The following is a 13,944-nucleotide window of genomic DNA, read 5'->3' as shown; positions in this document are numbered from 1 at the left end:
CTCTAAGTTCCATCCAGGTGTCATTTGGAACAGGAACATCCCTCACCCTCCAGGGTGAGCGAAGTCTACCCCTCAGGTTCCCCTAGCCCTCTGTATAGGACTGAGTCATGCTGCTTTCAGATTAGCTGTTCAGCTGTCTGGGAGTTCCTCAAAGGCAGAAGCTGTGTCTGACTCATTCCCCTAAGTCCAATATCTAGTAGAGTATCAGTGTCAGGCCAGGGCAAACAGTAATCATTGTTATCTGAGCTAAACACCTTCTCTTAATGCTTTCCAAACTAAAGTTCTAGCTTAATGTCTAAAATGCTGTGGTAGGGAATTCCCTATCAGTTCAGTGGTTAGGACTCTGAATTTTCACTGCCGGGTCCTGGGTTCAATCCCTGGTCGGGGAACTAAGATCCCACAAGCTGCATGGCCAAAAAAAAAGGGAAAAAATAAATAAAATAAACACTGTGGTTTCAACCAACATCACTTTAGAGGAAAGTTCTTGTCCTATGCTGTGGTAAGCAATCTCTAAGGTGACTCCCAGTGATCCCCACCTCCTGGTATTCACACTCTTGTGTAGTTCCTCCCATATTGTTCCAGGGTGAGTCTGAATGAGCAATAGCACATGACAGAAGTGACGGTATATCACTTGCAAGGTCAGGTTATAAAAAGACTGGGGCTAAATAAAAGAGTGGTAAGACAAATGATGAACTAGGAACCTCCATTATGTTTGATATTGGATAAACACTGATAATGTTTCCACAGAAACATCCAAAAAGAGAGAGAGAGAAGAAAATGTCAGGACCAACTTTGTTGATGCTCTGAAAAATAGTCAAAGGTTTATAGCAACAAAACAAATACCCAATCAAGAAAAAGCCGTCTTCAAAATGATAGGAAAGTTTGGGGGCATTTTTATTCACCCTTTCGCCTTCCCACCCCAGTGCAGCAGCAGTCTTCATCTTGAAGCAGCAGCAGCCCAGTTCCCAGTTCCCTCCCTTGAACAGGGAACAGAGGAGACTTTATTTGAAAAGCATCATGTACATCTATTCTGACATCTCTGGAGTATACATGAACTACCGACACAAGACTCTCATCTTCAATTTGCCTAACTTGGAACTTGGAAAAAGCAGTGGGCACTGCTTGTAAAAGATGCCAGGTGGACTACAGACTCACAGATGCCTGGGACAAAAGATTACAGGTATAGGAACTTTCCTGGCGGTCCAGTGGTTAAGAAAATGCACTTCCATTGCGGGGAGTGTGGGTTCATCCCTGGTCAGGGAACTAAGATCCCACATGCCACATGGCCAAAAAAATAGAAGAAGAAGAAAAAAGATTACAGGTGTAAACAACTGATAGATTGTCTAAGAACTGGAGGATGAGTTAGGATGAGATTCTTTGGGAAATTAGGACATTCAAAAGCAGCTGTCTATAGGGGGAATTTAGAAAGCTACACACATGCCCAGGCAAGCTGCATACCCTGGAAGACCTGAAAAGGCCTTAAGTTTTCACTTTGGGCTGATTCCTAGGATCAGAGAAAGCCTACTGGAGTATTTGAAGGAGTGTTTTAACATAGAGTCAAGATGCAGAGACTGTGAGAAGTAGTTGGATTTTTTTGTTTTTCTGCTTTTTAAAATTTTTTGTGAGTTTTTGTTATTGTCTTGTTTTTTAACTCCTGACATTCAAGGAAATCTGTCAAAACATTAGCTGAACATGAGCTAAAGGAACAGACACGTCCATGACCACACACAATAAGGAATAGTCTTTGCAAAATAGTGTGGAAAAATCTCAAAGCACGTGGACTACCACAGCCTACAGCAGTAATAATTTAAAAAAAGAAAAAGCAAACCTTGGGGAAGAAGGAAAATCTGATTTCCAGAATTACCGCATTATAATTGCCAGATGCTCAACTTTCAACAACAAAAAAATCACAAGGCATACAAAAAAAAGTGAAAAATATAATCCATCCAAAGATCAAATTGATAGAAACCACCGTTGAAAAAGCAGACATTGGACTTGCTAGAGAAAAACTTCAAAACAACTGTATTAAATATACTCAAAAAGCTAAAGGAAAATCTGGACAAAGAAATCAGGAAAACATTTTATGAACAAAATAAGAATATTAATAAAGAGATAGAAATTATAAAAATAAACCAAAGAAATTCTGAAGCATTATGGGGGTGTCCTAGAAGGAGAAAGAAAGGGGAAAAGAGATTATTTGAAGAAATAATGTCTGAAAACCTTGCAGATATGATGAAATGCTTAAATCTACAAATCTAAGAAGCTTAATGTATTGCACATAAGATAAACTGACACATTATAATCAAACTGTTGAGAGACAAAATCAAAGAGAGAATCTTGAAAGCAGCAAGAGAAAAGTGACACCACAAATAAGGAATCCTCAATAAGATTTACTAGCTGACTACTCAGAAGAAACCTTGGACACTAGAAGTCAGTGGAATGATGTAAAATGTCAGAAGAAAAAACTTTCAACCAACAAATTTATATCTGGCAAATCTGTCCTTCCAAAATGAGGGAGAAGTTAGGACATTCCCAGATCAACAAAAGCTGACTACCGCTAGACCAGCCCTACAAGAAATGTTAAAAGGAATCCTTTAGATTGAAACAAAAGGACACTAGACAATAACTTGAAGAAGTAAGAAGAAATAAAGATCTCCAGTAAAGGTGAATACATAGGCAAATATAAAAGCCAGAATTATTGCAGTTTTGGTTTGTAACTACTTTTTATTTTCTAAGATGGAAATTTATAGCTTTAAAGGCATCCATTAAAAAAGATCTCGGGCTTCCCTGGTGGCGCAGTGGTTGAGGGTCCGCCTGCCGATGCAAGGGACACGGGTTCGTGTCCCAGTCTGGGAGGATCCCACATGCCGCAGAGCGGCTGGGCCCGTGAGCCATGGCCGCTGAGCCTGTGCGTCTGGAGCCTGTGTTCCGCAACAGGAGAGGCCACAACAGTGAGAGGCCACAACAGTGAGAGGCCCGTGTACAGCAAAAAAAAAAAAAAAAAAAAAAAAGAAATAAAAAGGATTTTGAGAATACTGTGAACAATTGTATGCCATCAAATTAGATAACCTACATGAAATTGATAAATTCCTAGAAATATACAATCTACGAAAAGCAACTCATGAAGAAATAGGGAATAGGTAAACCTATAACTAGTACGGAGATTAAATCAGCAATCAAAAACCTCCCAACAGAGCAAAGCCCAGAACTAGATGGTTTCAGTGGTGAATTCTACCAAATGTTGAAAGAATTAACACCAATCCTTCTCAAACTCTTCCAAAACAATCAAACCAAGAAAGAACACTTTCTAGCTCATTCTAAGAAGCAGGATTAACCTAATAACAACAACAAAGACACTACAAAATAACAAAAAACAAAAAACTACAGACCAGTATCCCTTATGAATATTGCTGCAAACATCCTCAACAAAACCCTAGCAAATCAAATTCAGCATATTAGACTATATATAAATGTATGAAATGAACACGTACACCTTAAATTTATAGAATGTTATATGTCAAATTATTTCAAATAAATAAACAACAGCATATGAAAAGGATTATACACCATGAGCAAGTGAGATTTATTCTTGGAATGCAAAAGAAATTTCAACTTATGAAAACTAAGCAATGTAATATATCACAGCAATAAAATGAAGGGAAAAAACTACATTATCATCTCAACTGATACAGAAAAGGCATCTGACAAAATTCAACACCCTTTCATGATAAAAAAAAAAACACTCGGTAAACTAGGTATAAAAGAGAACTTCTTAAACATAATAAATAGGCCATATATGAAAAAACCACAGCTAATATCATACTCAAAGATAAAAGACTGAAAGCTTTCCCTCTGAGAACAAAACAAGGACGCCTGCTTTAACCACTTCTATTCAGCATAGCATTGGAGGTTCTAGCTAGAGCAATTAGGCAAGAAAAAGAAACAAAGGCATCCAAATTGGAAAGGAAGAAGTAAAATTATCTCTATTCACAAGTGATGTGATCTTATACACAGAAAACCCTAGATTCCACGCACAAAAACTGTTAGAGCTAATAAATAAATTTAGCAAAGTCCCAGGATACAAAATCAACACCAAAAATCAACTGCATTTTCTACACACTGGCAATGAACAATCTGAAATGGAAACTAAGAAAACAATTCCAGTAAGAGCTAAAACTATAAAACTCGTAGAAGAAAATACAGGGGGAAATCTTCATGACATTGGATTTGGCAATCATTTCTTGGATATAACACTAAAAGTACAGACAACAAAAGAAAAAATAGAAAAGCTGGACTTGATCAAAACTTAAAACTTTTGTGTATCAAAGGACATTATTAAGAGTGTAAAGACAACCTAAAGAATGGGAGAAAATATTTGCAAATCATATACCTGATAAGGGATTAATATCTAGAACACTACCACTCAACAACAAAAAACAAACAACCCAATTTAAAAATGGGCAAAGAACTTGGATAGGCATTTCTCCAGTTTTATACATACCAAATGGCATATTATTCAGCCATAAAAAGGAATGAAATTGATACATGCTACAACATGGATGTACCTTGAAAACATTATGCTAATTGAAATACAATGCTAAATCAGACACAGGACAAATATTTTGATTCCACTTATATGAGGTACCTAGAATAGGCAAATTCATAGAGATAGGAAGTAGAATAGAAGATATCAAAGGCTGGAGGGAGGGAGGGAGGAAGGGAGGGGGAATAGGGAGTTATTGTTTAATAGGCACAGAGCTTCTGTTTGGGATAGTGAAAAAGTTCTGGATCTAGTGGTGATAATTACACAACATTTTGAATATACTTAATGCCACTGAATTATACACACACCTTAAATGGTTAAAATGGTTAATTTTATATGTACATTTTGCCACACACAAAAAAAGTTTGGAGGATATGGTAACCAGACTCTAAGATATCCCCCAGTAATCCTTGCCTCCTGGGATTCATTCCCTTGTATAATCTCCTCCGACTGAGTATGGGCTGGACTTAGTGACTGACTTCTAACCAATAGTACAAGGCAAAAGTAACAGTATATGACTTAGAGTCCAGGTCATCAAACAAATTGTGACATCACTCTCTCCTTTGGATCACTCATTTGGGGGAAGCCATGCAGGTCATCAAACAAATTGTGGCATCTCTCTCTCCTTTGGATCACTCATTTGGGGGAAGCCATGCAGGTCATCAAACAAATTGTGGCATCACTCTCTCCTTTGGATCACTCATCTGGGGGAAGCCATCCACCATGCTGTGAAGAGCTCCATGAAGTGGGGAACTGACTGCCTGTCAATAGCCCTGAGTGAGCTGGGAAGCAGATCCAACAGCTGTCAAGCTCTCATATGACTTCACCCACAGGTAACATCATAAAAGCACCTTTCTAACAGCTCTCGAGCCATCACATTCAACTAAATTGCTCTTGGATTTCTGACCCTCAGATACTGTGTGAGATATGTTGTTTTAAGCTGCTAGATTTTAGAATAGTTTGTTATGCAGTAATTGACAACTAATACCAGAAATGGAGGTGAGGAAAAGATGTTAAAGCAAGAGTCCAAGTATCTTGAAAGAGAATAATCACAAAATGCTATGTTCATCACATATTACATAAAATTTCACATTTTACAATTTTAAAAAAAAAGTTTCTCAAGTTAGTTATTTGCTATGTAATGAATAGACTTTAAAGAAACAAAAGGAGAAAATGTCAATTTTAAGAAACAAGAACATTGAACTCACACAGGATACCAAGAAAGCTTGGATCAATTTCATTGGCATTAAAAGTTTTTATTTGGAATTTAATCCACAATCTATACAAGTTATTTACAAGGCATGAAAATGGAGAACAGCACAAAATACAGTTGAGGTATAAGCTAAGAGCACAGTATGTCATGTTTCAATAAATATAATTCAAAATTTGTAAACTAAGTGACCAGATAGATGAGTCTTGTTTTATAGTAAAACCATATAAAATATTTATTTCACGTGAGGTAGAGGACAGTTTTGTGTGTCATGTAATACAACCAACCACAGCAATTTTAACCATAAAACTGTACATCATTGGCAAGATTTTAAATTGAATTATGGTCAATGTAGTCAACAATTTGTTTCAACAGTTGCACAACAGATCTTTCATTTACTGCCTTCACAGATTAGAACTTCAGAAATACTTTAAGACTACTGTGTTGGCTTAAAATTATCAGGACAAATAAATACTTCTAACAGGGTGGTTAAAAGCAAGTATATTTTATTTCTCCCAAACTATAATTCCCCAAGAGTTATTCAAGATTTAGCAATTCTTTTAGTAGGATTTTTTTTTTTTTACTAGAACTACTTTAAGTATGCTGTGCTTTATTTTCAAGTGAGGTATTTATATTGAAGAAAAAAAAATCTTACGAATTTCTCTTACATTCAACTAACTTAATACACTATTTTGTTTTCTGGGCTTAATTTTTAAAATTTCGGTTTTTACATTTGTTCACTTTAATTCAAACACAGTAGCACTATATAAGACATTTAATTCTATCACTAAAAAACAGGCTCAAAATTGCATTATGTATTATAGTTTAGAAGCCAATTAAAATGGAAAGATTTTACAAAATAAAAAAAAAGACTGTCCTTTTAAACAAGACGCAATATTGAATACCCATACAAATTTCTTCCAATAATGGAAATTCTTAAGTGTCTTACACTAGAAAAAAATTTTAAGCTGTTTAAGTTATTCAACCCCACAATGTATAATACAGCAGTAATGTGTCCCTTATTGCTGGCAGCTCAATAAAAACTAACAAGTAGTTTCAAGCACAGAAACAGATGTACAGTATGAGCACAACTTTTCATTCCATTAATTTTTAATATCCTGTCGTGCAGATTAAATGTGTAAGAGCAAATAAAAATGAGGATTCTTCCCTAAGCAATCAAAAATAAGTCATTGAGAAGAAAATTTTAGAAACTGATCAAAAACCTTCAGCACCAGCTTTCGTATTACATTTAGGGAAATAACCTTGAGCATGTTTCATATTACTCAAGTTTCTTTATCATTTTACTTTCCTTCAAACAGAAGCCATAGATGTGCAAATAAAATGGTTGTTCTGTCATGTCTTCTAAAATATATGGATAACCTGCAAGTATCATTGTACTCAGTCTATTACACCTACTTTAGTAACTGGTTTTCAATTCAATATGTACAAATGATTTTATAGCTCAACTGGTAATATATTAAATATGTTATAAAATTAGTTCAAGAACCATAAAACATCCTGACTCTCCTGGACACAGAAATTCAAGCAAAAGAATATGCTTTACAAAACTAAAGCACAAGCCAAACTTACATTGTTGGTCAAAGCCTTTCCTAGTGTTAAAAGTTGCATTTGTGAAATAAGGGTTGTTTAGAGCTTCCTCAATGACAGCAGGTTTTACATTTACTATAGATTTGGTACCTTTTTCTCACAAAGTTTAGAGTATAGAAACTATCATCACCCAAATTAAACATTACTCATCACCCAGTAAACTAACATTCTATCTTTTCTTCCTTTTAAAGATGCTCTAGCACTTTTGATAGGCTGTTCCTTTAATGCAGCTTTTTAAAGTAAATATTTTTATATTTTTCCTAAAAAGAAAAATATTATGACGTCTGAGGGAAAATCCGCTTGCCTGATGAATTGGCACACAAAAACTAACACTGAAACAAACTTTAAGCTAGCAACCAACACACAAAATGAGCATGCAAAAATAGAATAATTATATGGATATTTTAGCAGAGGCCACTTGTAGAGTATTACAAAGTCTCTATATTTTCAAGCTACGTTGTACAGTTTAACTTGAAATTACTTTTAACTATAATAGGCATACTATTTACAATTGACTAAAAAAAATGTTTTCAAAGAAGTTAGACAGAAACTGATGGCACATCAGTGTATCTTCTGGAAAATGAAGACTACAATTTCATGTGGCAAGTTTCCCTTATGTGAAGAACTAGAAAAAATAGTTGTTTACTCAACTCTACATTAAGAGTTTATGATAATTTAAAGGTGATTCAGCATTGCTTAGAATTTTTAAATAACATATTTCAAAGATTAAGCAATTTGTTTTAGAAGTTTTGAGTTGAAACGTTAAGTAAGCTTACCATTTAACTAAGTAACATAAGTAGATTGAGTGAATTAGAAAAATAAATGAAATTATAGGGGCCTGAATTATATGTCCCAAAAAGCTTAGCTGTGACACAACTAACACACAACTAAAATGAAACGGTATCATAAAATGTATTTGTGATTTTTCTTTCTCCAGATAAAGAAAAGGTATTAGGAGGGTATGTCATTTTTAATATTTGTTCCTATATGTCATTTTAACATGTGTTCCTCCTTAAGGAGGAACAAGAATCAACAAATTAATTGCAGGTCTAATATAGTCGAAGTTAAATGGAAAATAGAAAATACACATTTAGACCATACTCTAGTATTTGGGAAGTACAAAAATTCTTTTAGGATATATAAGTACCATTAAGCAAAATATGAAAATAACTGGTTAAATGATAACCTACTTATTTTTTTGAAGTTCTATACCAAGGATCTATCATCTAAGATGGGAATAGTAAATAACCTTAACCTTAGCTGATATATTTAAAAAATAAACTTAGCTCTCAAGTTAATTTCATACAGTACCTTACACGAGAACATAAACATAAAACTCATGGGATAATAATGTCAATTAATGGTAGCTTCAGGAAACTTTCTTTAAAAAATGCATACTAAGAATTTTACCTAGTATCTTTTAAGCCAAGAATTAACTAATATGAAATTTGCCATTAAAGAATGACAGGATTTTCTGTGCAAAAAAAAAAAAGAAAAGTGCAGAAGAAGTTGCCCCTCCCCCAAACTATGGAATTCCTGTCTTCTAAAAATTATCTAAAAACCTTTTAGTAGCAGATAACTAAACTTCCCTATATTAACCTATCACACACTACCAGTTGACTGTAAATTCCTGATTTTGATATTAAATAGTAACTGAAAATGGTCCATTCGTGCACATTTTGGTAAGACTTAACATTTAAACATACAAAAGTCCAAAATAACCTTCAAAGTGTTTAATATTTTACAATTTAAAGGAAGACAAATCCATTATATAAGTTTCAGGAAGACCCACAACTACATATAAAAACTGTACAGGAGGATTATGGATTGTATGGGAACTGATGTACATCAATTTTTCTCAAGTACATTAATATTTTCACACCACTATTAACAACATAAACAAAAGTTCAAAAATTATTACATTTTATTCCCTCTTCTAAAGTTGCTGCATAAAATTTTTTTTCTAAATATAACCACATTTAAACAGAAAATCTAATTATAACCGCTTCTTGTGTTTAGCAGCAGTGTATAAGAAAGCATGTTATCCTTCCCCATGGGGTGTGCTATAACCTCAACAATGAAATTCCTCTATTGACAAAATGTCTCTTAGGAGATATTAAATAGAGGAGAACTGGTGGAAATTCAACAATATGAACAAAATAAAAGCAAATTTTGATTATAATAATGAGTATACTATATTAACTTAGAAAGGAGATTGTGTTCATGAAAAAAAATGGAGATTCAACCCCTTGAGTAGCTCTATATATGAAATATGAAGCCACCATTGTATCTAAAATTGAATCTAAAATATGGATAACAAAATTGATCAAAACTATTTTCCATCACACAATGCAGCTTTTAAAAAGTATGCAACTGCTAAATTGCATTAGAAATATAGGCAGATTATGTAATAGTTGAAACCGTAAAGTATTGTTACTAAGCTGGTTGAAAAAAAAGTACAAAGAAACATACATTTTCATTCATTTGGAAAATGTAAAAATTTATATACTAATATATAATCTCTTCACTTTCTCTGATCTACAAATGGATACAATGCCTAGTTATTTTCATGCAGATAAATTGTTCAGAATTCAATTACCAAAGCAAATAAACAAACAAAAATAAACCCTGTTGGGAACACACAGATGAATCTATTTAAAGGTTTCTATTCTTTAGCAGTCTTCGATGATTTCAAAATTTGCAGCTTTAGCTCTTTTATCATCATCTCTAACTTCTGTCTTGCCTCTCGTTCCTGTCTGAGTTCATCCTGGAGTTCTTGCCTATCAGCCTCGGCATGGTCCAATCTCTGTCTCAGTTCTGCCAGCTGTGTGATTTAGAAGACTGTGTCAGTTTTCATTCAGTGTTGTTTTTCCACTTACTCCTCACATCATGGCAAAGACCTACTTTCAAATTACTTATTACAAAAATGAACTATTTCATGCATGCATCTCTTGAATACCTAATACTATTAATCAGACTTTGACATGACGTTGAAATGAGGGTGAAACAAAAGGTCAAGAGAACTGAACACCTAGAACACTTTCATTATGCCCTACACTTCAGTATACCTCTCATCACAGCTGGCTCAGGTTAAGAGTTATTTGTTCATCTTCCCCAAGTTGTGAGCTACTATTCATTTTTGCCCGAGTGCTGCGAACATAGTGGGCAACAGTTCATGTTTGTTAATTCATTGATTTGAAAGCCCATATACTACATTAAAATAACACAACCTCTGATATTCAGATAGCTAGAGATTAGCAATTTGGACAACTAAACTACAGAAACCTGACAAGTTTAAAGTAATAAAGTAATCAAGGTCAAAAAATCATCTTGGATGATATAAAGTTGTGTTTAACAGAACTGTCTATTTTGAAATCTAGTCTAAATGAAATGAGCTTAACATAAAGTAATTTCTTTAATGAAATTAAAATAACGGCTTCAATTTCCACATTGAAAGGGCAACACTATACAAACTGTAATTCTTACCTGTGCTGCATATTCAGCCTCTTTATCTTTCTCTAAATTTGAGTCACAGGTACATTTTTGCTTCATTACCTGCTCTAATTTTTTCTCTAAGTCTTTCTGTTCAACATAAAATTCTTCCATTCTTTGAGCATGTTCATTCTGCAAAGATTCAAGCTCTTTCTGTAAATTCTGCTGTTCTTCAGTGAGTTCCTTCATAGCTTTTGAACTACTCAACATTTCAACTTCCTGTAATTTAAAGAATCACAATATAATTTTTACTTTATTTCCATCACATTAGAATTTTCAATTCAGGAAAAAACAGGACAGAAAATATCTAAAATTCAGCTGTCATATCAATTCTATACATAAGTAATTATCTTGAAAACTATCTTCTCTAAGAATTTTAAAGTATATTAATCTTTCTTATAAATGTAAAACTGAATAATCTTAAATACATTTATAGCATCTCATCTTGACTTTCCTTAAGAATATGCAAAAGTATCTTTTCACAATGGACTATCATTTAGATAACAATTTTACCATCTGAAGTTGTTGCTTCTTCTGCAAAATTGAGTTCAGTTTTTCCTGTTGTTTTACATAAGTTCTCATTACTTCTTCCATGATTTTTCCCTTATCATCCTCACAAATAACATCTTTGACAAGAAGTGGAGACGAAGCTGCAGCATCACGGTCAATTCCTGCCTTGCCTGTGTCTCTGGCTAAGTTGCAAGTGGTAGGCTCAGGTTTCTTTTTGCTTGTAGAATTATTCGAGACTGATGGATCTTTGAAAGGCAAAAATGAAGTAACAGAGTATGAATATCACTCTGTTAAAATGTCACTAGAACAATCCATAAATGAAATTAAGAAAACAATTTCATTTACAAATGAAATAAAAAATAACAAGATACTTAGGGATAAACTTAACAAAATAGTATAAAACTTGTAAAATGAAAACTACAAAACATTATTGAAAGAAATAAAAGACCCAAATAAATGGAAAGCCATCCCATGTTTATGGATTGAAGACTTAATATTGTTAAGATGATATCATGATCTGAATGTCAGTGACCTCCAAAATTCATATGTTGAAATCCTAGCCCCCCAATGCAATGGTATTGGGAAATGGGGCTTTCAGGAGGTAATTAGGTCATAACGGTAGAGCCCCCATTGATGGGATTTATGCCCTTATAAAAGAGACTCCGGAGAGCTCTCCCACCATTTGAGTACACATGAGAAAATGGCCATCTATGAACCAGGAAGCAAGCAAGCCCTTGCCAGACCAAATCTGCTAGTGCCTTGATCTTGGATTTCCCAGCCTCTAGAACGTTGAAAAGTAAATGTTTGTGGTATAAGCCACCCAGTCTATGTTATTTTTGTTACAGCAGCCCAAATGGACTACAATAAACGATAATACTTCCCCAAATGATCTATTTTTTCAATGCAACCCCTATCAAAACTTCAACTGGCTTTGTGGCAGAAACTGACAAGCTGATTCTAAAATTCATGTGGAAATAAAAGGAAACCAAAATAGCCAAAACAATCTTGAAAAAGAATAACAAAGTTGGAGGACTCACAATCCCCAATTTCAAAGCTTATTACAAAGCTACAGAAATCAAAATTGTGTGTAGTACTGGCATAAAGACTGAGCCCAGAAACAAACCCGTACTTTTACGGGCAACTGGTTTTCAACAAGGGTGCCAAAACAATTCAATCAGGAAAGAGTATTCTTTTCAACAGTGTTGGGACAACTGTATCCATATACAAAGAATGAGGTTGAACGTCACACCTTACATAAAAATTAACTCAAAATGGATCATGGACTTAAATGTAAGAGCTAAAATTCTTAACTGGATTAGGCAATGGTTTCTTAGACATGACACCTAAAGTAAGCAACGAAAGAAACAATAAATTGGACTTCATCAGAATTTAAAACTTGTGTTTCAAAGGACACTACCAAGAAAGTAAAAAGACAAATGACAGAATGGCAAATTCTAGTACCATAATGTACAAAGAACTCTTACAATTCAGTTGTAAAGAGACAACCCAATTTAAAAATAGGCAAAGGATCTCAACAGGCACTTCTCCAAAGATTTGCAATGTCCAATAAAAACATGAAAAGATACTCAGTATCATTAGTCATTGGAGAATTACAAATCAAAACTATGAGATATCATTTCACAACCACTAGGATGGCTATAATCAAAAGACAAACAATAACAAGTGTTGGCAAAGATGTGCAGAAATCGGAGTCCTCAGAAGCCGCTGCAGGAAATGAAAATGGTGCAGCTGCTTTGAAAAGTTTGGCAGTCCCTCAAGATATTAAACGTAGAGTTACCATTTGACCCAGCAATTCCACTCCAAAATATATAGCCAAGAGAAATGAAAACGTACGTTCACATTAAAACTTGTGCATAAGCGTTCATAACAGCGTTAGTCATAATAGCCAAAAAGTGGACACATCCAAATGTCCATCAACAGATGAATGAATAAACAAAATGGGGTATTATCCATCCATATGATAGAATGTTATTAAGCCATAAAAAAGGAAGAAGTACTAATACATGCTATAATATGGACTGAGAAAATATCCTTGGTGGAAGAAGCTAGACAACGAAAGGCCATATGTTGTAGGATCCCTTTTATATGAAATGTCCAGAATAGGCAAATCCATAAAAACAGAAAATAGATTTATGGCTGACAGAGCCTGGTAAAAGGGAAGAAGGAAGAGTAACTTCTACTGGATGACAGGGTTCCTTTTTAGGGTGATGAAATGTCCTGAAATTAAATAGTTGTAATCATTGCACAACTTTGTGAATTTACTAAAAGCCACTGAATCATATACTCTAAAAGCGTACATTTTAAGCAATATGAATTACATCTCAACAATTTTTTTAAAGTCTCTAGAATTAAATAATTTAGGAAATATAATGCAAACATGGTATAATGGTATTAATACATTACTAATTATTGTTTGCCATCTTTAAATCCAAGGAAAACTGAGTTTTAAAAATCTCAAAATTAAAGTAAAAAAACTCCTGAAGAATCTCAATTATCTATGAAAACAGGTAACTAGAGGACTCTTAGACTGCTCTGAGAAAGCTGAAAAGAACTGTTGCAC

General features: G+C 34.1%; 1 protein-coding gene across 2 annotated transcripts in view; it reads right to left on the bottom strand.

Moving 5' to 3' along the window:
* Positions 1 to 5,774: 5,774 nt before the first annotated feature.
* SKIL (SKI like proto-oncogene) overlaps positions 5,775 to 13,944 on the bottom strand; it is a 31,408-nt gene continuing 23,238 nt past the window's right edge. The window contains exons 4-6 of one of the 2 annotated variants that reach the window (XM_049709784.1): positions 11,367 to 11,608; positions 10,848 to 11,072; positions 5,775 to 10,185 (exon numbers count right to left, since the gene is read on the bottom strand). In XM_049709784.1, the coding sequence (XP_049565741.1) occupies positions 10,027 to 10,185; positions 10,848 to 11,072; positions 11,367 to 11,608 (626 nt within the window). In that variant the 3' untranslated portion in view covers positions 5,775 to 10,026. The remainder of the gene's footprint in view (positions 10,186 to 10,847; positions 11,073 to 11,366; positions 11,609 to 13,944) is intronic. The other variant, XM_049709785.1, reaches the window with a different exon arrangement.

This window comes from Orcinus orca, chromosome 5 (assembly GCF_937001465.1).
Source record: "Orcinus orca chromosome 5, mOrcOrc1.1, whole genome shotgun sequence".
NCBI classification, from domain to species: domain Eukaryota; kingdom Metazoa; phylum Chordata; class Mammalia; order Artiodactyla; family Delphinidae; genus Orcinus; species Orcinus orca.
Note: the sequence above shows the minus strand (reverse complement) of the source record. Positions and strands in the feature narration are given on the sequence as shown.